This window comes from Phalacrocorax carbo, chromosome 26 (genome assembly GCF_963921805.1).
Source record: "Phalacrocorax carbo chromosome 26, bPhaCar2.1, whole genome shotgun sequence".
NCBI lineage: Eukaryota > Metazoa > Chordata > Aves > Suliformes > Phalacrocoracidae > Phalacrocorax > Phalacrocorax carbo.
Window position 1 is genome coordinate 3928046 of NC_087538.1, and position 25374 is coordinate 3953419.

At 70.5% G+C, this 25374-nt stretch overlaps 2 protein-coding genes across 3 annotated transcripts in view; both read left to right on the forward strand.

Moving 5' to 3' along the window:
- Positions 1 to 523: 523 nt before the first annotated feature.
- On the forward strand, positions 524 to 3428 carry LOC135317434 (leukotriene B4 receptor 1-like). 2 transcript variants are annotated; one of them, XM_064473712.1, is made up of 2 exons: positions 524 to 844; positions 1925 to 3428. In XM_064473712.1, the coding sequence occupies exons 1-2, from the start codon at positions 541 to 543 to the stop codon at positions 3043 to 3045; spliced, it is 1425 nt and encodes a 474-aa protein (XP_064329782.1). In that variant the 5' UTR covers positions 524 to 540; the 3' UTR covers positions 3046 to 3428. The 2 variants fall into 2 exon arrangements, with proteins under 2 accessions (XP_064329782.1, XP_064329783.1); XM_064473713.1 differs by having other exon boundaries at positions 595 to 857.
- A 662-nt stretch (positions 3429 to 4090) lies between these two features.
- The window catches only part of LOC135317506 (complement C4-like), a 30722-nt gene continuing 9438 nt past the window's right edge, over positions 4091 to 25374 (forward strand). The window contains 30 exon segments of the mRNA XM_064473799.1: positions 4091 to 4202; positions 4947 to 5139; positions 5267 to 5444; positions 6513 to 6583; positions 7156 to 7244; positions 7776 to 7858; positions 8466 to 8562; positions 9245 to 9339; positions 9636 to 9724; positions 9963 to 10086; positions 10492 to 10604; positions 11074 to 11133; positions 11135 to 11246; positions 11422 to 11573; positions 11575 to 11610; positions 13295 to 13490; positions 14274 to 14467; positions 14952 to 15072; positions 15275 to 15346; positions 16602 to 16811; positions 17419 to 17527; positions 18022 to 18092; positions 18277 to 18416; positions 19199 to 19399; positions 20297 to 20348; positions 20898 to 20987; positions 21464 to 21702; positions 22656 to 22732; positions 23028 to 23184; positions 23857 to 23973. Coding sequence (XP_064329869.1) covers positions 4123 to 4202; positions 4947 to 5139; positions 5267 to 5444; positions 6513 to 6583; positions 7156 to 7244; positions 7776 to 7858; positions 8466 to 8562; positions 9245 to 9339; positions 9636 to 9724; positions 9963 to 10086; positions 10492 to 10604; positions 11074 to 11133; positions 11135 to 11246; positions 11422 to 11573; positions 11575 to 11610; positions 13295 to 13490; positions 14274 to 14467; positions 14952 to 15072; positions 15275 to 15346; positions 16602 to 16811; positions 17419 to 17527; positions 18022 to 18092; positions 18277 to 18416; positions 19199 to 19399; positions 20297 to 20348; positions 20898 to 20987; positions 21464 to 21702; positions 22656 to 22732; positions 23028 to 23184; positions 23857 to 23973 — 3618 coding nt within the window. The 5' untranslated portion in view covers positions 4091 to 4122.

Consider the following 25374-nt stretch of genomic DNA (forward strand, 5'->3'; position numbering starts at 1 on the left):
CGCCTGAAAGCCTTGGCTCGCGTCGCAGCCCGGCCCCACCTGGAGAACACCTGCCCAGACCCAACCCCAGGGCGTTCGGGGGGGGGGAGGGGGGCAAAAAAAAGCCACAGCAGCGCCTCAAAACGGCCGACGTTGCCCGTTGCCGGTCTCGGTCAACGGCGTTGTGGGAATGTTGGGGGCGATGTGGAAAGCGGGGGGTCGGGGCGGGGCGGGGGGGGTCGGATCCCGTCGCCGGACATCTCCGGCCTCGACTCTCTTTGACTGGAGAACGGCATGGCGGGGGATGGGGAGCCCCTCAGCGTGGTGGGTTATGGGGGGCCACCACCGTCGCCGGGTCTTCTTCTCACGTGGGGTCACCCCGTTGCGGGGGGGGGTGGGGGGTGGGGGGCATCTGCTGGGGGTCGCCCTGGCTTTAAGGACCGAACACCAGGACGGGCGGAGGGAAGGGGGGAGGAGAAGGTGCGCTGATGATGCCACGCGGAGAAGACGCCCTCCCCTGTCCACCCCCCACCCCCCATCTCAAGGTTCTCCCACCATGTGATGGGGCGCCCAGACCCCACCCCCTTCCTGGAGGACCTCCCAGAGGGTCTCGCTCCGGGGTGGCAACTCCACCGGTGCGGTCGTGCGGCCCCTCCCCGGCCCAGGGGGCAAACGAAGGTCCGGCGCCCCTCCCCCACCCCGCGCCCCCTTCCTCCCCCGCGGTTTTCCTGCCTCCTTCCTCTTGCGCGAGCGCTTCCTGCCCGGGGCTGGGCGGAGGGGAAGTGGCACCCAACGGCCACGGCCACCACTGGTGACGGGGACGCCGAGGACCCACCAGCCAGGCGGGGGCTCTGGGAAGGGACATGTGAGTCCTCGAGGTACGGGAGAGGCGATTGGTGGGGCGGGAGGGCTTGGGAGCGCCTTGGCGGGGGGGGTGTCTTGGGGAGGGGGTGGGAGGGTGTGACTGGGGGGTCTGGGGGGGGGTGTCACTGGGGGGTCTTGGGGGGGGTCACTGGGAGGGCAAATGGAAGATCTGGGTGGACAACGGGGCTGTCTTAGGGGTGGAAACTGGGAAGTTCAATGGGGGCAAACGGGTGGTGTGGTGGCCCACTGGGAGGTGGGAGGGGGGCAACTGGGAGGTCTGGGAGGTGCCAAGGGGAAGGGGTGGGAGGGGTAAAGGAAGGAGGGGAAGAGACCTCGGGGGGGGGAGGAGGAAGGAGGGGTGGGGTGGGTGAGGGAGGGAGGGGCCTGGGAGGGGTGAGAGGGAGGTGGGATGGAGGGAGGAAGAGGTGGGTGGGGGGAAGGAGGAAGAGGTGGGTGGGGGGAAGGAGGAAGAGGTGGGTGGAGGGATGAAGGAAGGGTTGGGTGGAGGGAAGGAGGAAGAGGTGGGTGGGGGGATGGAGGAAGAGGTGGGTGGAGGGATGAAGGAAGGGTTGGGTGGAGGGATGGAGGAAGAGGTGGGTGGAGGGATGGAGGAAGAGGTGGGTGGAGGGATGGAGGAAGAGGTGGGTGGAGGGATGGAGGAAGAGGTGGGTGGAGGGATGGAGGAAGAGGTGGGTGGAGGGAAGGAGGAAGAGGTGGGTGGAGGGATGGAGGAAGAGGTGGGTGGAGGGATGGAGGAAGAGGTGGGTGGAGGGATGGAGGAAGGGTTGGGTGGAGGGATGGAGGAAGAGGTGGGTGGAGGGAAGGAGGAAGAGGTGGGTGGAGGGATGAAGGAAGGGTTGGGTGGAGGGATGAAGGAAGGGGTGGGTGGAGGGATGGAGGAAGGGTTGGGTTGAGGGATGAAGGAAGGGGTGGGTGGAGGGATGGAGGAAGAGGTGGGTGGAGGGATGGAGGAAGAGGTGGGTGGAGGGATGAAGGCAGGGATGGGTGGAGGGATGGGAGGCAGGGCTGGAGGGAGACCTGCATTTTCTCTGGAGGATTATGTGTCTCCTTCCCCCCACAGCCCCTCCCCCGCCCGCTGCCGCAATGGCTTCATCTGCCACCAACGCCTCGTCCGCCACCAACGCCTCGTCCCCTGCCAGCGCCGCCTCCGTCCCCGTCCCCGGTGCGGCGCTGGCGCTGACCCTGCTGGCCGTGGCCGTGGCCGTGGGGCTGCCGGGCAACGCCATGGTCCTCTGGAGCTGCGTCGCCGCCCGCCGCCGCACCGTCCCCGTCCTCCTCATCTTCCACTTGGCCTTGGCCGACGTCGCCACCCTCCTCACCGGCCCCATCTACCTCCGGGCCTTGAGCGTTGGCCAATGGACCATGGGCATGGCCCTGTGCCGCGCGTGTCACTACCTCTGCGCCGCCGCCATGTACGTCAGCGTCTTCCTCATCGCTCTCCTGGGTCTCCATCGGTTCTTGGCCGTCTCCAAGCCGACGTTGACCGCGACGACGGTGGGCGGGAGCGCCGGCCAACCGGCTCACGGCGCCGCGGCCGTGACGTGGGCGGCGGCTTTGGTGTTGGCCATCCCCTCCATCGTCTTCCATAAGGTGGAGGGCGGGCACTGCCGGCGGATGCACGACACGAAGGTGTGGTGGGTGGTCCACAACCTCCTGGAGACCCTCTTGGGTTGGGCCCTCCCGTTGACCGTCGTAGCCGCCGGCTACGGGTTGCTGGTCCACCGGCTCCGGCAGACGCGATTGGCCCGTCGCGGCCGCACCTTCCGCCTGGTGGCCGCCGTGGTGGTGGTCTTCGCCGTCGCCTGGGGTCCGTATCATCTCGCCAGCTTATTGGAGGTGGTGGCGGCCCTACGGGGTGGCGACGGGGGGGCTCTGCTGGCGGTGGCCGAGGCCATCCGACCGCCGGCCACCACCTTGGCCTTCCTCAGCAGCGCCACCAACCCCCTCCTCTACGCCTGCGCCGGGTGGGGGCTGCGGCGCCGCACCGGGGGGTCCCTCCTGCCCCGCATCCTGGAGGTCTCGGCCATCATGGGCAGCTCCCGAGGGGGGGGGACGGTAACGGCCAAGGGGACCCAGCGTGGGGGGAGGGGCGGGAGGGGCAGGGAGGAGGGAGGGGCGGGGGGAGGGGAGGGGGGTACGACGGTGGGGGAGGACGGCGGGGTGGAGGTGGAGAGGGTGTGATGGTGGGGAAGGGTCTGCGGGGTGGGGGGGGGAGAGCCCCAAACCAACCTCTTCCCTCTGTTCATCTCCCCCTTCTCAGCCGCCCCTCCCCCACCTCCCCTCCCCCACTCCCCTTCCACCCCCCTCCCCTTATCAGCCCCTCCCAGCTCCCCCCACCCCTCCCCCCACCCCCAGCCATTCCTCCATCCCCCCTCCCCCAACCTCCCATCCCCCCACCTTTCCCCCCACCCCACGCCGTGGTGGCCCCGCCCCCCCATCACAGAGGGGCGGAGCAAAAACACGACAACTCGGGACCCCTCCCCCCCACGGGGGGGGTGTCTCGTGGGCATCGGTGTCACCCGAGTCCGTCTGTCTGTCTGTCGCCCAGGCCAGGAAGGGGCAGCACGGGATTGGCTGGTCTGGGGGGGGGGCGGGGCTGGTCCTGGGGGGCGCTGGGACCATCAGGGGGTCTTGGGGCGTGGTTGGGGGTCCCAGGGGGTATCACTGGGGGGTCACGGGGGTGGGGCTCCAGTTAGAGCCCATGTGCCATCACACACCGCCTGGTAGGAGGGGAGGTACTGCAAAGTGACCTCATGCGTGACATCATCAGTGACAGCAGAGCTCAGCCCCGCCCCCCCGCCCCACTCTGGCTAGTGGGGCAGCGTGTGCCCCACCCCCACCAGCACCAGTTTGACACTGACACCCAAACTGGGAGGAGGAGCTGAGACCCCAGTGGGGCAGGTGGCCCGATAGCACCCCATAACCTGTCATACACCCCATAGTGCCCCATAACTAACCTCTCACATGCCCCATAACCTCTCACACACCCCATAGAGCCCCATAACTAATCTCTCACATACCCCATAGCGCCCCATAACCGCTTGCAGACCCTGCAGGGCCCCTGTTGCCCCCCATTTCTGAGTCCCCCTGCCCCACAGCCCCCCCCCCCCCAGGGCCGTTTCCCCACAGTCACGTGTCATGACCTGGGGGTCAGTGGCCGTGGGGCTGGCAGAGTGCTCCACACATCCAAGTTAATGATTGACCCCCTGCCCCACTCACCCTCTGCCCCCAGCCCCGCTGCCCCACACCGGCCACGCCATGGGCCCACGCTGGGCACTGGGTCTCCTCGTCCTCCTACTCCTCCTCTGGGTGCTGGGGGGCAGCGCCCCGGACCCTGAGTAGGGTCTATGGGGCAGCTATGGGGCTGGGGTGGCTATAGGGGGCTATGGGGCTGGGTGACTATAGGGGGCTGGGGGGCAGGTGTGGGGCTGGGGGCTATAGGGAACTCTGGGGCAGCTATGGGGCTGGGGGAGCTATATGTAGCTGGGGGGCAGGTATGGGTCTGGGGGGCTATAGGGAGCTGTGGGGTAGATATGGGGCTGGGGGTCTACAGGGGGTTGTGGGGCAGGTATGAGTCTGGGGGCTATAGGGGTCTGTGGGACAGGTGTGGGGCTGGGGACTATAGGGAACTCTGGGGAAGGTGTGGGGCTGGGGGAGCTATATGTAGCTGTGGGGCAGGTGTGGGGCTGGGGGGCTATAGGGGGCTGTGGGGCAGGTATGGGGCTGTGGGGCTACAGGGGTCTGTGGGGCTGGGGTGGCAATAGGGAGTTGTAGGGCAGGTATGGGGCTGGGGGAGTGTGCTATGGGGCTCAGTATGACTATTGAACACCTGTGGGGCTGGGGTCACCATGGGAGCTATGGGGCAGCTGTAGGGCTGAGAGGGGGCCGTTGAGGCTCTGTGGGGCTTGTGAGGATCCATGGGGTAGCTCTAGGGCTGAGGGGGTCTCTGTGGGGTGGAGGGTGCTATGAGACAGCTATGGGGCATCTATGGGGCAGAGGGCATCAAGGCCTATGTGGGTGGGGGCACCCATGGGGCAGAGGGGCCTATGGGGCAGCCGTGGGTCAGGCTGTGTCTCCCCCAGGCTGGTGCTGGTAGCCCCACGGCTCGTGGCACTGGGGTCCCCCATGGGGCTGCTGGTGGCAGCCATGGGGCCAGTGACGGGGTCAGTGACGGCGTGGCCGGGGGACGGCGGCCGTGGGGCAGGACCCTGCGCCCCCCCGGTGCCCTTCGACCTCGGGGCCCACAATGACTTCAGCCAGATCCTGAACATCAAGGTGTGGGGATGTGTGGGGTGGGGGGGGGGGGCGGAGCATGGGGACGTCCCTGTGGGGCTGGGGGACACCACGGGCCCCCTGTTTGTCCCCCTCCCCCGGGCCCCCCAACGATGCACTGCCCCCCCAGGTGACCCCGGAGCAGGCCAAGCGCTGTGGGGTGCTGGAGGACGCCATGGGGCAGACGCTGCTGTTGGAGGCCCAGAGCCCCCAAGTGGCCCCCCGGGTGGTTCGTGTGGGGCTGGGGGCGCCCCGCGGGGTGCTGCTGGTCCAGACGGACAAACCCCTCTACGCCCCCCAGCAGACTGGTGAGACACACCCCCCCCAGCACCCCAAATCACCCCCAAATCACCCCCAAATCACCCCCAACCCCCCGAACCCCCAAATCATGCCAAAATCACCCCAAAATCACCCCCCAAACCTCCAAATCACATCAACCCCCCAAATCACCCCGAAATCGTCCCCAAACCCCCAAAACCCCCAAATCACACCAAAAGCACACCAAAATTACCCCCCAAACCCCCAAATTACCCCCAAATCACCCCAAAACCCCCAAATCACCCCAAAATCACCCTGAAATGTCCAAATCATTGCAAAACCCCCAAATCACATCAAACCCCGCCAAATCACCCTCAAATCACTCTGAAATCATCCCCAAAACCCCCGAATCAACCCCAAATCACCCCAAACCCCCCAAATCACCCTAAAACCCCCAAATCATGCCAAAATCGCCCCAAAACCCCCAAATCACCCCAACATCACCCTGAAACGCCCAGATCACCTCAAAACACCCAAATTGCTCCAAAGTCACCCCAAAAACCCCAAATCATCCCCAAATCCCACTATTTCACCCACAAAATCCCTAAATCCACCCAAATCACCCCAAATCCTACAAATCCCCCCAAACTCCCTCTAATTCACCCCAAATCCCCCCCCAAATCTTTAAAATTTACAAATTGCCTCTAAATTGCCCCAAATTTCACAGATCACCCCGAAAATCACCCCAAGCTCCTCACATCCCACGACTGCACCCCAAATTTCCCAAATCCACCCCAAATTCCCCAAATCCACCCCAAAATCCCCTGAATTCACCCCAAATCCTCCCCAAATCTTCAATACCCACAAACCGTCCCTAAATCTCCCCCAAATCACCCCAAACATCCCCAAATCCCATAAATCCACCCCGAAACTCTCCAAATCCCCCCAAGACCCCTCAATTGTCCCAAATCCCCCCAAAATACCCCAAATTCACCCCAAATCCCCCCAAACGCCCCCCCCAACCCCTCACCCCATACAATTCTCTGTACCCATATATTGCCCCTCCCCCACTGACCCCCCCTCGTGCCCCTCCCCCACTGACCCCCTCCTCCCCCCAGTGCGTTTCCGCGTCTTCTCCCTGGACCCCGACCTGCGGCCGAACCCCGAACCCGTCCTGGTCACCATCACGGTGCGGGGCCTGTGGGGCTGGGCTATGGGGCAGCCCTGTGGGGCTGGGGGTCCCTATGGGGCAGCCTTACGGATCTGGGGGTCCCTATGGGGCTGGGCTATGGGGCAGCCCTGTGGGGCTGGGGGTCCCTATGGGGCAGCCTTACGGATCTGGGGGTCCCTATGGGGCTGTGCTATGGGGCTGGGGGCCCCTATGGGGCTGGGTTATGGGCCTGGTTGTCCCTATGGGGTGGGGGCCCCTATGGGGCAGCCTTAAGGGTCTGGGGGTCCCTATGGGGCTGGGCTGTGGGGCAGCCCTATAGGGCTGGGGGCCCCTATGGGGCTGGGTTATGGGCCTGGGTGTCCCTATGGGGCTGGGGGTCCCTATGGGGCAGCCTTAAGGATCTGGGGGTCCCTATGGGGCTGGGCTATGGGGCAGCCCTATGGGGCTGGGGTCTCTATGGGGCTGTGCTATGGGGCTGGGGGGTCCCTATGGGGCTGGGCTGAGCACTCCGGGGCCGGGCCGTGTGTCCCCCCGTGGGTGCCGTGGGTCAGGCTGTGGGTCGGGGCTCCATGTCACCCCCTGCCCCCCAGAACCCCCTGGGGGCCCGGGTGCGGGAGGGGCAGCGGGTGCCCCTGGGGACGGTGCTGAGCGACCAGCTGGAGCTGCCCGACGTCGCCGTGTGAGTGGGGCCACTGTGGGGCAGGGGCCGCTGTGGGGCAGGGTGGTGAGGGGTACATGGGGCTATGGGGCGCTATGGGGCAGGGTGGTGAGGGGTACATGGGGCCATGGGGCACTATGGGGCGGGATGGCATGGGGGGGTACATGGGGCCATGGGGTGCTATGGGGCAGGGTGGTGAGGGGTACATGGGGCTATAGGGCGCTATGGGGCGGGGTGGTGAGGGGTACATGGGGCTATGGGGCAGGAGGTGCCATGGGGCTGTGGGGGACTATGGGGTGGCATGGGGGGCTGTGGGGCTGGGAGCAGGTGAGACTGTGGGGCTGGGGGTGCTGTGGGGTGCTGTGGGGCTGAGGGTGTCGTGGGTCTGGGGTTGCCGTGGGGCGGGTGTGGCCGTGGGGCTGGGGGTGCCATGGGGTTGAGGTTGCCATGGGGTGCTGTGGGGGTGGGGGTGCCGTGGGGTGGGTGGGGCCGTGGGGCTGGAGGTGCCGTGGGGTGCCGTGGGGCAGCCCCACAGGTGCCGTCTCCACCCAGGCCGGGCACGTGGCGGGTCGAGGCCCAGCTGGTCGCCAGCCCCCGCACCCGGGGCGAGGCCACCTTCGCCGTGCGGCCCTACGGTGGGGGAGGGGCCGGGGGGGAGGGGCACGGACGGCTCCCCTGACGCCCCGCCCACTCTGACCCCATGCCCCACCCCATCCGATGCCCCACCCCCACGCTGGTGCCCCGCCCCTTTCTGAAGTCCTGACACCCCACCTCACTCTGAAGACCCACCCCCTCTGATGCCCCGCCCTCATGCCCCACCCCTTCTAAAACCCTGAAGCCCCACCCCTTCGGAAGCCCCGCCCTAATCCTCCACCCCTTCGGAAGCCCCCAGCACCCCACCCCCACCCTGATGCCCTGCCCCTTCTAAGCCACCTGATGCCCCACCCCCGTAGACCCCTCCCCCTCTTGCCCTGCCCCTCTGACACCCCACCCCTGACACCCATCCCCTCCGACACCTTGATGCCCCGCCCCTGTTCCAACGCCCCACCCCTGATGCCCCGCCCTGATCCCCTTACTCCACCCCTTCCAGCCCCACCCCCTCTCACCCCACCCACAACACCCCGCCCCCTTTACACCCTGCCCCCCTCTGACGCCCTGCCCCAGATCCCCTTGCCCCGCCCCCTCTTGTCCCGCCCCTTCACGCCCCGCCCCCTCCCCTGACGCCTGTTGCCCCGCCCACAGTCCTGCCCAGCTTCTCCCTGCGGGCCAATCCCGATCGCCGGTTCCTCCTGCTGGGGCCTGGCCCCGCCCCCTCCCTGCGCCTGCGCCTGCGCGCCCGGTACCGGCCCCTCCCCCCACCGGCCCCTCCCCCCACCGGCCCCTCCCCCCCCGTGGGACCCCCCGATCCCCCGCGGGACCACCCAACTCTGCCCCAAGGCCCCTAAAATCCCCTCCAGACCCCCACCAACACCCCCTGAACACCCCCAAACCCCCTGTGGGACCCCAACCCCCCCCTGGGACCCCAAAACCCTCCTCGGGACCCCAAAACCCACTCCTAGGACTCAAACCCCCCCCCGGGACCCCCCAAATCCTCTGTGGGACCCCCAACCCCCCCCCCCCCGTGACCCTCCAAAACCCCTCCCGGACCCCAAAAACCCCCCGGTTCCCCCCAAATCTGCCTCGAGACCCCCTAAAATCCCCTCCAGACCCCCCCAACCCCCTCTGGGACCCCCAAATACTCCCCGGATCCCCCTAAAGCCCCCGTGGGACCCCCAAACACCCCCGGGTCCCCAAAACATCCCCCCCGGACCCCAAAACCCCCTGGGATCCCCCAACCCCGCCCGACTTCTGGGTGACCCCCCCCAATTCCCGGGTGACTTTTGGGGGACCCCTGTGACCTCCCCTGACCTTTGGTGACACCCCCCCCCCCATTCCCTGTTGACGTTTGGGGGGGCACCCCCTGACCTCGGGGTGTCCCCCCCGATTTCGGGGCCCCCCCCTGATTTTGGGGTCCCCCCCAGGTACCTGGATGGGGTGGGGGTGCGGGGCCGGGCCCAGCTGCGGGTGGGGCTGCGGGGGGGGGCCCTTCCTGCGGGAGCTGGACCAGCGCACCCAGGTGAGGCACCCCAAAACCTGGGGCACCCCAAAACAGCCTTCGGGCACCCTGAAACTTCCCAGGGCACCCCAAAACTTTGGGAACCCCCCAAAAACCAGCCTTCCAGCACCCCAAAACCGCCCAGGGCAACCTGAAACCTGGGGCACCCCAAAAACGAGCCTTAGGGCACCCCAAAAAGCTGTCAGAGCACCCCAAAACCTGGGGCACCCCAGAACAACTGAGGGCACCCCCAGAACTTCGGGAACCCCCAAAACCACCCCTCTGGAGACACCAAAACCCCCCCTGACCCCCCCAAGGTCATCCTTGGGGACCCCAAAACCTCCCCCCCACCCCGGTCACCCCCAAACCCCCGAGGAACCCCCGTATCCCCGGGGACCCCCCCCGGGTACCCCCAAACCACCCCAGGGGGTCCCGAACCCTGCCTGGGGACCCCCCAAACCATCGGAGGACCCCAAAACCCCCCCCCGTGGACCCCAACCCCCCCCGGACCCCATAACCCCCCCCGCGGTCCCCCAAAACCGCCCCCCCGGGAGGCCCCGCCCCTCAGGCCTCCCGGTTGCCCCACTCCCCTCCCCGCCGCTGGCTCCTACGGCCCCGCCCCCCGCCTGCCCCGCCCCCTCCAGGTGACGTCAGGGGAGGCGGAGTTCAATGTCACCCTGGAGGCCGTCGTCAGCGCCCTGGGCGTGGCCCCGCACGAGCTGGAGGGGGAGGGGCTGCGCCTGGCCGTCACCGTCATCAATGACGATGGTAGGGTGGGGCCGGGGCGGGGCGGGGCGGGGCCGGGGCAGGTGAGGGTGCTGGAGGGGCGGGGCTGAGTGGGGAAGGGTGGGGTGGAGCTGGGGGCGTGGCCTGGGCTGGGTGGGCAGGGCCGGAGTGTGGGTGGGGCAGGGGTCGGCAGGGGTGGGGCTTAGGGTTGGAGGGGTGGGGCCAGTGATGGCGTGGGGCGGGACTTGGGTGGGGCAGAGGTGGGATGTGGGGGGCGGGTCTGGGCGGGGACAGGGTGGGCTGGGGCGGAGACTGGAGGGGCGGGGCCTTCTGGGGTGGGGGATACTGGAAGGGGCGGGGCCAGGAGCTCTGTCCCCACCCTCTCGGGGGAGGGGAGGTGAGGCTGTGCATGGCCCCGCCCACTTTTAAGGCAGTGGGCGTGTCCAGGGGGGGAGGTGGTGCAGCGGGAGGTGCGGGTGGGGCTGGTGACCTCGCCCTGGACCCTGGACCTGAGCCCCACCCCCCGCTACTTCGTGCCGGGCGGCCCCTTCACCCTCCTGGTGAGTGAGGGCGGGGTGGGGGGCGGGGCCCAGGAGGGGGCGGGGCCTGGCACGCTGGGGGGAGGCCTTGCACCAGGGCCAGGCTGCGCGTCAGAGGCTGCGGGGGGCGTGGCAGGGCGTGGCAGGGCGTGGGAGGCCATGGGAGGGTGTGGGGGGGCATGGGGGTGTGGGGGTCATAGGAGGGCGTGGCAGGGCGTGGCACGGTATAGGGGGTGGGGGGCCATGGGAGGGCGTGGCAGGGTGGGGGGTGGGAGGCCATGGGGGCGTGGCAAGGCATGGTGGGCGTGGCAGAGTGTGGGGTGTGGGGGAGGCCATGGGAGGGAGTGGCAGGGCGTGGCAGGGCGTGGCAGGGCGTGGAGGACCATGGGAAGTTGTGGGAGGTTCTGGGAGGGCGTGGCAGGGCGTGGCAGGGCGTGGCAGGGCGTGGCAGGGCGCGGCGGGCCCAGCGCGACCGTCTCCCCTCCCCCAGGGCCGGGTGCTGGACGCCGGGGGGGCGCCGGCGCCGGGGGTGGAGGTGCGGGTGGGGGTGGGGGGTGACGGGGGCCGCCCCTCCCCCACCCCTGACCCTGCGGGCGGATGCCGGGGGGGGCATCGGCGCCCCCATCAACGTGCCCCCCGCCGCCGGGGGGGGTCAGCCTGCGCGTGAGTGGGGGAGGGGCAGGGGGCGGGGCGGGAGGGGGGGTGGGTGATGGGGGGGACGTGGGGGGCTGGGGGCGGGGGGGGGGATGTGGGGGGGGGGGGTTGGGGGAGGTCACGGGGTCTCGTGGGGTGACCCACGCCCCCGCCCCCCCCGTGACGTGACGGGGTGGGGTCGCAGGTGGAGGCGGGGTCACCGGGGGCCCCCCCCCGCCCGCGCCCCGCCTGGCGCTGAGCCCGGTGACCCCCGTGTCGGGGCGGTTCCTGCTGCTGGGGGGGCCGGTGGGGCCCCTGCGCCCCGGGGGGCTGCTGCGGCTCCAGCTGCGCGACGTGGGGCCCCCCCCCGGCCCCCCACATCTACCACGTTCTGGTGAGAGCCTGGCGCCCCCATGACCCCCCCGCGACCCCCCGCGACCCCCCGTGAACCCCAGAGACCCCCCATGATGCCCTGCCAACCCCCGAGACTCCCCGAGACCCCCTGCGACCCCCTGCAACCCCCCATGGCCCCCCAAGACCCCCCTGGACCCCCCGAGACCCCCTGCGACCCCCTGCATCCCCCCATGACCCCCCACGACCCCCTGAGACCCCCCCGGGACTCCCCAGGACCCCCCAATACCCCCCCACCCCCCCACGCCCTCCCATGTCCCCCCGTGTCCCATGTGTGTCCCATGTCCCCCCACACCCCCACGTGTCCCCACGCCCCCCATGTGCCCCCCACGTGTCCCCACATGCCCTGATGTCCCCCCACATGTCCCACGTGTCTTTTGCGTGTCCGGTGCCCCCCCGCGTCCCCCCAAGCCCCCCACGTGCCTCCCATGTGTCTCTCCCATGTCCCACGTGTGTCCCATGTGCCCCACATGGCCCCCGGTGTCCCCCCACACCCCCCCGTATCCCCAAGCCCCCCATGTGCCCCATGCGTGTCCCCCACGTGTCTCCCCGTATCCCACGTGTGTCTCATGTCCCCCCACGTGCCCCACGTGTCCCTTGCGTGTCCCATGACCCCGTGTCCCACGTGTCCCCCCCGAGCGCCCTCCACATGCCCCCCCGTGCCCCAATGTGTCCCACACGTGTCCCACATGTCCTATGTCCCCCCATGTCCCCCATGTGCCCCCCACATGTCCCCAAGCCCCTCTCATGCCCCCCTGTGTCCCCACATGCCCCCTATGTGTCCCACGTGTGTGTCCCCATGTCCCCACGTGCCCCCACGTGTCCCCACGTGTCCTCTTGTGCCCCCCACGTGTCCCCACATGCCCCCCGTGTCCCCCGTGTGTCCCCACGTGTCCTCTTGTGCCCCCCACGTGTCCCCACATGCCCCCCGTGTCCCCCGTGTGTCCCCACGTGTCCTCTTGTGCCCCCCACGTGTCCCCACGTGTCCCCATGTGTCCTCTCGTGCCCCCCACGTGTCCCCACATGCCCCCCGTGCCCCACGTGTGTCCCCACGTGCCCCCACGTGTCCCCACGTGTCCCCATGTGTCCTCTCGTGCCCCCCACGTGTCCCCACGTGTCCTCTTGTGCCCCCCACGTGTCCCCACGTGTCCCCATGTGTCCTCTCGTGCCCCCCACGTGTCCCCACATGCCCCCCGTGCCCCACGTGTGTCCCCACGTGCCCCCACGTGTCCCCACGTGTCCTCTTGTGCCCCCCACGTGTCCCCACGTGTCCCCACGTGTCCCCATGTGTCCTCTTGTGCCCCCCACGTGTCCCCACGTGTCCCCACGTGTCCCCATGTGTCCTCTTGTGCCCCCCACGTGTCCCCACGTGTCCCCACGTGTCCCCATGTGTCCTCTCGTGCCCCCCACGTGTCCCCACGTGTCCCCATGTGTCCTCTCGTGCCCCCCACGTGTCCCCACATGCCCCCCGTGTCCCCCGTGTGTCCCCACGTGCCCCCACGTGTCCCCATGTGTCCTCTCGTGCCCCCCACGTGTCCCCACACGCCCCCCGTGTCCCCCGTGTGTCCCCACGTGTCCCCACATGCCCCCATGTGTCCCACGTGTCTCCGCCGTGCCCCACGTGTGTCCCCACGTGCCCCCCACGTGCCCCCCGTGTCCCGGCGCAGGCGGTGGCGCGGGGGCGGCTGGTGGCGGCGCGGGGGCTGCGCCGGGGGACGCTGACGGAGGTGACGGTGCCGGTGACCCCCGCCATGGCCCCGCGGCTGCGCGTCGTCGCCTTCTTCCAGGCCGGGGGGCGGCTGGTGGCGGCCACCTGGGGGGCGCCCGTGGGGGGCTCCTGCCACCGCCAGGTGGGCACTGGGGGCACTGGGGGGGGCTGGGGGCCTGACTGGGGGTCACTGGGGGGGACTGGGAGTGACTGGGGGGGCTGGGGGCCTGACTGGGGGTCACTAGGGGGGACTGGGAGTGACTGGGGGGGTCTGGGGGCCTGACTGGGGGTCACTGGGGGGGACTGGGAGTGACTGGGGGGGCTGGGGGCCGGGCTGGGGGCCTGACTGGGGGTCACTGGGGGGGACTGGGAGTGACTGGGGGGGCTGGGGGCCTGACTGGGGGCCTGACTGGAGGTCACTGGGGGGGACTGGGAGTGACTGGGGGGGTCTGGGGACCTGACTGGGGGTCACTGGGGGGGACTGGGAGTGACTGGGGGGGCTGGGGGCCGGGCTGGGGGCCTGACTGGGGGTCACTGGGAGTGACTGGGGGGGGCTGGGGGCCTGACTGGGGGGCACTGGGAGGGACTGGAAGGACTGGGGGGGGATGGGGGGCACTGGGGGTCACTGGGGGGACTGGGAGGGACTGGGGGGGACTGGGGGTCTGACTGGGTGGGAGTCACTGGGAGGGACTGGGAGGGGCTGGAGGGTGACCACGGGGCACTGGGTGGGGCTGGGGGTGTGACTGGGGGGCACTGGGAGGGGCTGAGAGGGACTGGGAGGGGCTGGAGGGTGACCACAGGGCACTGGTGGGGACTGGGAGGGACTGGGAGGACTGGGGGGGGGACGGGGGGCACTGGGGGGCACTGGGGGCACTGGGGGGGGCACTGGGCCCCCACCGGGGGTACTGGGAGCCCCAGGGCGCTGACGGGCGGGGCAGGTGCGGGTGGGGTGGGGCAGCGGGGGGCCGCCCTGCGCCCCCAGGCCCCCCTGACCGTGACGGTGACGGTGACGGCGGAGGGGGGGCCGGGGGGGCCGGGGGGGCCGGGGGGGGCACCCGCCACCCTGGCCCTGGGCGCCACCGACGGCGCCGTCCTGGAGCTGGAGCCGCGGCACCGCCTCGACCCTGCCAAGGTCACCCCCAAACCGACCCCCCCCCAAACTGTGACCCCCCCAAAAACACCCGGGGGACCCGCCCAAAACGGGGGTCCCCAAACCCACCCCCCCCCAAAACCCGACCCCCCCGGAAACCCGGGACCCCCCAAAATAGGACCCCCCGCCAAACCATAGGGGTCCCCCAAAATGGGACCCACAATGGCGAGCCCCCCCCCACAAAACCACCCCCCCCCAATCCCAGAACCCCCCCAAAATGGGACCCCCCAAAACGGGACCCCCCCAAAACCAGTTAAACCCCCCCCAAACTGGAACCCCCGAATCTGAGCCACCCCCAAACCTTGGGGACCCCCATAAACCCGCCCTCCCCCCGGGAACCCCCACCCTTGGCACCCCCCAAACCCCCCCGGGGGGACCCCCCCAACCCCTCCTTGGGCCTCCCGGGGGGGGGCGGGGCCGATCCCTACCCCCCCCCAGGGGTGACCTGGCCCCTCCCCCCCCGCAGGTGGAGGCGGTTTTGGGGAGCAGCGATTTGGGGTGCGGCCCCGGGGGGGGGCCCGATCCCGAGGGGATGTTCCGGGCGGCCGGGCTGGTGCTGGGGGGGCCCGACCCCCCCCCGGGGCCGCGTGAGTGGGGGGCGGGGGCGGGGGGGGGGAGGGGGGGAGGAGAGGTGGGGGGATGGGGGGATGGGGGGGAAGGGGAAAAAGGGGGGGGTCCGCGGGGGGAGGGGGGGTTTGGAGGGATGGGGAGGAGGGGGGGAGGGGGGAAGGGGGGATGGGGGTCGTGGGGAGGTCACGGGGGTGACGGGGTGTCCCCCCCCCCCCGCAGCCCCCGGGTGCCCCCCCGCCCCTCCCCGCCCTCGGCGCTCCCCGAGGCTGCAGCAGCTGCTGGAGGAGGGGGGTGAGTGACAGCTGTCAATCATCAACCGCCCCCCCCCCCCCCCCGCAGCCACCCCCTCGGCGCTGGGTGTCCTCGTCCCCTCCCTCACCCCTGTGTCCCCCCCCCCACCCGGGCCGGGGGTCCCCGTGTCCCGAGTGTCACCCCCGTGTCCCCAAAGAGCCCTCCCCCTGCCCCAGGGGGACCCCCACGGCCCTGTGTCACCCCGTGTCCCCCCACGGCCCTGTGTCACCCCGTGTCACCCCATGGCCCTGTGTCACCCTGTGTCACCCTGTGTCACCCCGTGTCACCCCGTGTCACCCCATGGCCCCGTGTCACCCCGTGTCACCCCGTGTCACCCCATGGCCCTGTGTCACCCTGTGTCACCCCCGTGTCACCCCGTGTCACCCTGTGTCACCCTGTGTCACCCCGTGTCCCCCACGGCCCTGTGTCACCCTGTGTCACCCTGTATCACCCCGTGTCACCCTGTGTCACCCTGTGTCACCCCGTGTCCCCCCCATGGCCCTGTGTCACCCTGTGTCACCCCGTGTCCCCCCATGGCCCCGTGTCACCCCGTGTCACCCTGTGTCACCCTGTGTCACCCCGTGTCACCCCGTGTCCCCCCCATGGCCCTGTGTCACCCCGTGTCCCCCCATGGCCCTGTGTCACCCCGTGTCACCCCGTGTCCCCCCATGGCCCCGTGTCACCCCGTGTCCCCCCATGGCCCTGTGTCACCCCGTGTCACCCCGTGTCACCCCCATGGCCCCGTGTCACCCCCTGTCACCCCGTGTCACCCCGTGTCACCTCGTGTCACCCCATGTTACCTCGTGTCACCCCCGTGTCACCCCCGTGTCACCCCCATGGCCCCGTGTCACCCCTGTCACCCCGTGTCACCCCCACGGCCCTGTGTCACCCCTGTGTCACCCCCACAGCCCCCTGTCCCCCCATGTCCCCCCCATGTCATCCCCCCGTGTCCCCCCATGTCCCCCATGTCCCCCCGTGTCCCCCATGTCCCCCCCATGTCCCCCCCATGTCATCCCCCCATGTCCCCCCCATGTCCCCCCGTGTCCCCCCATGTCCCCCCCATGTCCCCCCGTGTCCCCCATGTCCCCCCATGTCCCCCCGTGTCCCCCCATGTCCCCCCCTGTCCCCCCGTGTCCCCCCATGTCATCCCCCATGTCCCCCCCATGTCCCCCCCCGTGTCCCCCCGTGTCCCCCCATATCCCCCCCATGTCCCCCCATGTCCCCCGTGACCCCACGGTGTCCCCCGTGTCCCCAGGCCCCCCGCCGGGGGGGGACACGCTGGCCGCCCGCTGCTGCCGGGACGGGGGGCTGCGGGTGCCGCTGCGGGCGACGTGCGCCCAGCGGGGCCGGCGGGTGCCCCCCACCCATGGGTGCCGCCAGGCCTTCCTGCGCTGCTGCCACCCGCGCCCGGGCCCTGCGCTCGCGGGGGGGGCCCGGGGTGGCGCGAGGTGGGCGCTGGGGGAGGGTCACTGGGGGGGCCTGGGGGGGCCGGGGGGGGGCTCGGGGGGGCACTGGGGGGGCACTGGGGGGGCACTGGAGGGATGATGAGGGGTTGGGAGGGGTCGGGGGGCCTTCGGGGGTGGGTTTTGGGGTGTCGTGGGGAGCTCTGGGGGGCCCTGTGGGGATGATGGGGGGTCGGGGGGGGGGGACGGGGGGGGTCAGGTGGTGTCGAGGGATCCATGGGGAGGCTTGGGAGGGGGCAAGGGAGTTGGGGGGGGTCACTGGGGGGGGGCCTGAGGGGAAGCTGGATGGATGATGGGGGACTGTGGGGGGTCATGGGGTGTCATGGGGGGTCGGGGGGGGTCACGGGGGCGTCTCGGTGCATGGGGTGGGGCCACGGAGGAGGGGTCGGGGGGAGCAATAGGGGGGTCCATTGGGGGAGATCGGGGGGGGGGGCTGGGGGAGGTTATGGGAGGGGGGTCCGGGGGGGCTGGTTGCATGGGGGGGTTGAGGAGGGTGTCATGGGGGGGGGGGGTAACGGGGGGTCAGTGAGCCCATGGGGGGGGGCCTGGACACCTGGGTCCCCCCGTGGTGGGGGAGGGGCGCTCCCGGACGCCGCGGTCCCCTCCCAGTTTTCTTTGAGGAGCTGGAGGAGGAGTGGGGGGAGGGGGACATCCTCTCCCGCAGCTTCTTCCCCGAGAGCTGGCTCTGGCGCACCATCCCCACCAACGGCTCCGCCAGGTGCCACGCCCGGCCACGCCCGGCCACGCCCGGTCACCCCTTGGCCGCTCCCTGTCACTGCCTGTCACCCCCCAGGCACGCCCGGCCACACCCATCACCCCCAGCCACACCCTGTCATCCCTGAGGCCACACCCAGCCACACCCAGCCACCCCTGACCATGTCTGGCCACACCCTGTTACACCCCCTCGTCACACCCAGCCACGCCCAGCCACGCCCTGTCACACACCCCCAGCCACACCTGGCCATACCCTTTCAACCAGCCACACCCTGCCACGCCCAGCCACGCCCTGTCACTCTTGGCCACACCCTGTCACCCCCAGCCACCCCGACTACACCCGGCCACCCCATCACACCTTCTGGCCACACCCAGCCATGCCCGACCCCCACCGGCCATGCCCAGCCACGCCCTGTCACCCAGGCCACGCCCTGTCACCCTGGCCACGCCCTGTGACCCAGGCCACGCCCAGCCACGCCCTGCCCCCCATCCCCCCAGGGTCACGGTGCTCCTCCCCGACTCCATCACCACCTGGGAAATTCAGGCCATCGCCGTCATCCCCGGCCACGGTGAGTGTGACTGTCATCCCCCCCCGCCCCCAGCGTCCCCACGTCCCCTCGGGGTGCCGCGGCCACCCCCCTGCCCCACATCCCCTGGGGGGGACCCCAGCAGCACTGACCCCCCCCAGAGGAGACGCCACCGCCCCACATCCCCCCCCCAGCCCCGCCCCACGGTGACACGCCCCCTCCCCAGGCGTGTGCGTGGCCATGCCCCGGCGGGTGACGGTGACCCAGGAGGTCTACGTGCGGCTGCCGCTGCCCCCCAGCGCCCGCCCCCACGAGCAGCTGCAGCTCCTGCCCCACATCCACAGCAGGCTGCCCCACAGCATCAATGTGAGTGCCCAGCCCCACAGACACCCCTGCCCCACAGGCCCCCTGCCCCACAGGTGTCCCCTGTACCCCCAGTTCCCCCTATGTTCCCCCTCCATCCCATAGCTCCTCCCTGTGCCCCATAGAACCCCCCTGCCCCATACATCCCCCCTGCCCCATACGCCCATCACCCCATAGATACCCCTGTGGCACACAGGTAAACCTTTGTGCCCCATAGATGCCTCTTCTGCCACACAGATCCTCCCTGTGCCCCATAGATACACCCTGCCCCATAGCCCCACTGTACCCCACAGATGCCTGCCCCATAGCTCCCCCCAGTGCCCCATAGCCCCCAGTACCCCATAGCCCCGCTGTGCCCCATAGCCCTCCCTGCCCCATAGCCTCCCTGTACCCCATAGCCCCCAGTACCCCATAGCCCCGCTGTGCCCCATAGCCCTCCCTGCCCCATAGCTCCCCCCCAGTGCCCCATAGCCTCCCTGTGCCCCATAGCCCCACTGTACCCCATAGCCCCCCTGTGCCCCATAGCTCCCCCCCAGTGCCCCATAGCCCCCAGTACCCCATAGCCCCCTTGTGCCCCTTAGCCCTCCCTGCCCCATAGCTCCCCCCCAGTGCCCCATAGCCCTCCTGTGCCCCATAGCCCCCCAGTACCCCACAGCCCCCCTGTACCCCATAGTCCCCACTGCCCCACAGCTCCCCAGTGCCCCCCAGCCCCCCAGTGCCCCATAGCCCCCTGCCCCATGGCGCCCCCCCAGCCGCGGGGGTGACGCGGGTGCCGTGGGGCGCAGGTGACGGTGACGGCGGCGGTGGCGGGGGGCGCGTGCGGGGGGCTGGAGGGGCCCCCCCTGCGCCTGCAGCTGCCCCCCGGGGGGGCGGTGCCGGTGCCCCTCCCCCTGCTGCCGCTGCGCCCCGGGGAGCTGCCGCTCACGGTCACGGCCCGCGGGCCCGGGGGGCTGGGCGACAGCGTCACCCGCGTGCTGCGCGTCCAGGTGAGGCCCCGCCCACGCGCCCGGCGCCACCCCCCACCCGTGGGTGCGCCCTGGTCACTGGGGTCCCCTCCCCCACCTGTGGGTGTCCCCTGGTCACTGGGTTCCCCTCCCCCACCCGTGGGTGTCCCCCAGTCACTGGGTTCCCCTGCCCCACCTGTGGGTGCGCCCCGGTCACTGGGTTCCCCTCCCCCACCTGTGGGTGCCCCCAGTCACTGGGATCCCCTCCCCCACCCATGGGTGCCCCCAGTCACTGGGTTCCCCTCCCCCACCTGTGGGTGCGCCCCGGTCACTGGGTTCCCCTCCCCCACCTGTGGGTGCGCCCCGGTCACTGGGATCCCCTCCCCCACCCATGGGTACCCCCGGTCACTGGGTTCCCCTCCCCCACCTGTGGGTGCGCCCCGGTCACTGGGATCCCCTCCCCCACCCATGGGTGCCCCCAGTCACTGGGTTCCCCTCCCCCACCTGTGGGTGTGCCCCGGTCACTGGGATCCCCTCCCCCACCCATGGGTGCCCCCAGTCACTGGGTTCCCCTCCCCCACCTGTGGGTGCCCCCAGTCACTGGGATCCCCTCCCCCACCCATGGGTGCCCCCAGTCACTGGGTTCCCCTCCCCCACCTGTGGGTGCACCCCGGTCACTGGGTTCCCCTCCCCCACCTGTGGGTGCGCCCCGGTCACTGGGATCCCCTCCCCCACCCATGGGTGCCCCCGGTCACTGGGTTCCCCTCCCCCACCTGTGGGTGCACCCCGGTCACTGGGATCCCCTCCCCCACCTGTGGGTGCGCCCCGGTCACTGGGATCCCCTCCCCCACCCATGGGTGCCCCCAGTCACTGGGATCCCCTCCCCCACCTGTGGGTGCCCCCGAGGTGGGGTCCCGCTGACCCCCCCCTCCCCCCCAGCCCGAGGGGGAGCCGCACCTGGAGGAGACCAGCTACGTCCTGGACACCGACGGTGGGTGGGGGCACCCAGGGGTGGGGGGTCCCAGGGGTGAGGGGGGTTTCATGGGTGTGGGGGTTCTCAAGGGTGGCGGGGAGTTCCACGGGTGTGGGGGGTCCCAGGGGTGGGGGGGGGGGGTCCCAAGGGTGGCGGGGAGTTCCATGGGTGTGGAGGGTCCCAGGGGTACAGGTTGGGGGTCACAGGGGTGGGGGGGGTCCCAAGTGTGGCAAGGGGTTCCATGGGTGCGGGGGGGTCCCAGGGGTGGGGGTGGGGGTCCCAAGGGTGGCGGGGAGTTCCACGGGTGTGGGGGGTCCCAGGGGTGGGGGGGGTCCCAAGGGTGGCGGGGAGTTCCATGGGTGTGGGGGGTCCCAGGGGTGGGGGGGGTCCCAAGGGTGGCGGGGAGTTCCATGGGCGGGTGGGTCCCAGGGGGACAGGTTGGGGGACACAGGGGTGGGGGGGGTCCCAAGGGTGGCGGGGGGTCGGGGGGTTCCACGGTCGCGGGGTGTCCCAGGGGTGGGGGGGCACCCATGGGTGCGGCCCCACTGACACCACCCCCTCCTCCAGACACGGAGGGCCGGACCCTGGAGATCCCCGGGGGGGTCCCTGAGGGGCTCGTGCCGGGTGGGGAATTCAGCGTCAGCATCCGCGTCACCGGTGGGTGGGGGCGGGGGGGGCACACGGGGGGGGACATGGGGGGGTGGGTCGGGACGTGGGGTGTCATGGGTGTGGGGGGTCATGGGGGGTCGTGGGGGTGGGGGATGATGGGGGGGACACTGGGGGGTGGGGGTTTGTGGGGGACATGGGGGGCGTTGGGAGGACACGGGGGGGTCATGAGGGGACAAGGGGGGGGTCATGATGGGGCATAGGGGGGTCATAGAGGGGACTTGGGGGGAGTGTCGTGGGGGTCTGGGGGGGCGTTGGGAGGACACAGGGGGGTGAGGGTGTCGTGGGGGTCGGAGGGGGTCGTGGAGCGATGTGGGGGGATGTAGGGGGTGGGGGGGGACACAGGGGGTCGGGGGGGGGACATGGAGGGACGGGTCATGGGGACACTTGGGGTCCAGCACTGACAGTGTCTCTGTCCCCCCATTCCCCTCCCTCGGCCCCCCCGCCCCCCCCGTGCCCCCCCACAGGCCGCGTGGGGGGCTGGGCGCTGCGGGGGGCGCTGGGCGCGGGGGGGGCGCTGCTGCGGGCCCCCCGGGGGTGCGGGGAGCAGGCGCTGCTGGCTCTGGCCCCCCGCGCCGCCGCCCTGCGCTACCTGGACCTACGGGGAGGCTGGGGGGGGGCGGGGGGGGCCGGGGGGCTGCCCCCCGAGCTGCGCCCCCGCGCCCTGCGCGCCCTCCAGATGGGTACGGGGCCGTGGGGGGGGGGGGTTTGGGGGGGCATTGGGGGGGTTGGGGGGCTAAAGGGTGGGGGGGCTGGGGAGGGCTGTGGGGTGTGGGGGACTATGGGGGGGGTTGAGGGGGCTGGGTTCTATTGGGTGGGGGGCTGGGGGGGCTCACGGGGGCCCCTGGGATGTGGGGGGCCATGGGGGGAATGGGCTATAGGGAGCCTATGGGGTATGGGGGGGCTATGGGGGGCTATGGGGGGGCTGGGGGGGGGCTATGGGATGTGCAGGGCTATGGGTGGGGTTGGGGGGCTGGGGGAGCTTTGTGGGTCCTGGGGTGTGGGGGGTATAGGGAACCTATGGGATATGGGGGCCTATGGGGTATGGGGGGCTCTGGGGGGGGCCTCTGGGTGTGGGGGGCCTATGGGGTGTGGAGGTCTATGGGGGGGATGGGGGAATGGGGGGCAATGGGGTGAGGGGGCAGGGGGGCTTAGGAAGCAATGGGGCTATGGGGTTTTGGGGGACTATTCGGTATAGGAGGGCCTATGGGGTGGAGGGACTATGGGGGACCGTGGGGGGCGATGGGGTGTGGGGGTGCTACAGCTGGGGGGAGAATGAGGGAATGGGGCGGTGATGGGGTGGAGTGACTTGGGGGGCTTAGGGGGCAATGGGGGGCTACAGCAAATGGGGGGCCCATGGGTATGGGGGGGTGTTGGGGTGCTGTGGGTGTGGGGGGACTATGGGGGGCTAACAGGGTATGGGGGGTTGTGGGGAGCTATGGGGGTGGAAGGCTGTATTTGGGGGTGCGGGGGGGCGATGGGCTACAGGGGGGATATGGGGGGGCTGAGGGGAGCCATGGGTGGTGGGGGTTGGGCGGTGGTGGGGGCATGGGTGGAGGGGTGTGAGGGGGGCTGTGGGGGGGCCCATGGTCTCAGGGGGATGGGGGGGTCTCAGGCCCTGCACAGGGCACCCCCTTACACCCCCCCCGGCCCCCCCAGGCTTTCGAGCGCGTGCAGAGCTTCCGCAAGGGCGATGGCTCCTACAGCGCCTGGCAGCACCGGGGGGGCAGCACTTGGTATTGGGGGGGGGCGCCTGGAAGGTGGGGGGTGATATGGGGGGGTAAGAGGACATGGGGGGCGGGGAGGGACATGGGGGGACACGGGGGAAATGTGGGGGGACATGAGGGACATGGGGGGCTGTGGGGGCCAAGTGTTGCTTTGGAGGGCCATGGGGGACTATGTGGGCTGTGGGGTCCATGGGGTGTCAGTGGGGGGCATGGGGGGCAACAGAGGGCCGGCGGTCTGTGGGGGACCATGTGGGCCATGGGAGGCCGTGGGGGCGGTGGGGACAGGGCAGGTCTGCCCCCGCAGGCTGACGGCGCTGGTGCTGCGGGTGCTGGCCCTGGCGCGGAACTACCTGCCAGCGGGGGCGGGGCAGCCCGAGGGGTCCCTGCGGTGGCTGCTGGAGCAGCAGCGCCCTGACGGCTCCTTCCACGAGAGCCAGCCCATCCTGCACCGTGAGAAGCAGGTGAGCCCTGTGGCCACTAGCACGGCTGCCACGTGGATGCCAACATGGCTGACAACATGGCCACCAGCATGGCTGACAACATGGCCGCCAACATGGCTGACAACATGGCATGGCCGCCAACATGGCCGACATCATGGCTGCCAACATGGCTGCCAACATGGCCGCCAACATGGCCGCCAACATGGCCGCCAACATGGCTGACAACACGGCCGCCAACATGGCTGACATCATGGCCGCCAACATGGCCGCCAACATGGCCGCCAACATGGCTGACAACACGGCCGCCAACATGGCTGCCATCATGGCCGTCAACATGGCTGACAACACGGCCGCCAACATGGCTGACATCATGGCCGTCAACATGGCCGCCAACACGGCCGCCAACATGGCTGACATCATGGCCGTCAACATGGCCGCCAACATGGCTGACAACATGGCTGACATCATGGTTGCCAACATGGCCGCCAACATGGCCGCCAACATGGCCGCCAACATGGCCGCCAACATGGCCGACATCATGGCCGCCAACATGGCCGCCAACATGGCTGACAACATGGCCGACATCATGGCTGCCATCATGGCCGCCAACATGGCCGCCAACATGGCTGCCAACACGGCCACCTCCCCGCAATGCCCCGCCCCCTGACCCCTGACCCCTGACCCCGCCCCCAGGGCGCCGTGGCTGACCCCGGGGCGGAGGCGGCCGCGTCGCTGACGGCCTTCGTGGTGGTGGCCCTGCAGGGGGCGCGGGGGCTGCTGCCCCCCCACAGCGCCCTCCACCCCCCCCTCGTGCGTACCCGGCACCCCCAGCCCCTCCCCCACCCCCCACCCCACGCCCCTCCCCCCATCCCCCACATCCCCCCATCCCCCACATCCCCCACATCCCCCCATCCCCCCATCCCCCACATCCCCCACATCCCCCACATCCCCCCCATCCCCCCCATCCCCCACATCCCCCACATCCCCCCATCCCCCACATCCCCCACATCCCCCCATCCCCCCATCCCCCACATCCCCCACATCCCCCACATCCCCCACATCCCCCCATCCCCCCCATCCCCCACATCCCCCCCATCCTCCCACATCCCCCCCATCCCCCCACATCCCCCCCATCCCCCCATCCCCCACATCCCCCACATCCCCCACATCCCCCACATCCCCCCCATCCCCCACATCCCCCACATCCCCCACATCCCCTCCCACATCCCCCACATCCCCCACATCCCCCCCATCCCCCACATCCCCCCCATCCCCCACATCCTCCCACATCCCCCACATCCCCCACATCCCCCACATCCCCCACATCCTCCCACATCCCCCACATCCCCCACATCCCCCACATCCTCCCACATCCCCCCACATCCCCACATCCCCCACATCCCCCACATCCCCCACATCCCCACATCCCCCACATCCCCACATCCCCCACATCCTCCCACATCCCCCACATCCCCCACATCCCCCACATCCCCCACATCCCCACATCCCCCACATCCCCCACATCCCCCACATCCCCACATCCCCCACATCCCCCACATCCCCCACATCCTCCCACATCCCCCCACATCCCCACATCCCCCACATCCCCCACATCCTCCCACATCCCCCACATCCCCCACATCCCCCACATCCCCCACATCCTCCCACATCCCCCACATCCCCCACATCCCCCACATCCCCCACATCCTCCCACATCCCCCACATCCCCCACATCCCCCACATCCCCCACATCCTCCCACATCCCCACATCCCCCACATCCCCCACATCCTCCCACATCCCCCACATCCCCCACATCCCCCACATCCCCCACATCCTCCCACATCCCCACATCCCCCACATCCCCCACATCCTCCCACATCCCCCACATCCCCCCACATCCCCCACATCCTCCCACATCCTCCCACATCCCCACATCCCCCACATCCCCCCCATCCCCCACATCCCCCACATCCCCCACATCCCCCACATCCCCCCACATCCCCCCACATCCCCACATCCCCCACATCCCCCACATCCTCCCACATCCCCCACATCCCCCACATCCCCCACATCCCCCACATCCCCCACATCCTCCCACATCCCCCCATCCCCCACATCCCCCACATCCTCCCACATCCCCCCACATCCCCACATCCCCCACATCCCCCACATCCCCCCACATCCCCCACATCCCCCCACATCCCCACATC

Excerpts from the sequence above, each read along its gene's own strand:
- LOC135317434 (XM_064473712.1), top strand. The coding sequence starts at position 541 with ATGGGGCGCCCAGACCCCACCCCCTTCCTGGAGGACCTCCCAGAGGGT. Across the intron at positions 845-1,924 it reads GGGGCTCTGGGAAGGGACAT|CCCCTCCCCCGCCCGCTGCC; the intron begins GTGAGTCCTCGA and ends TTCCCCCCACAG.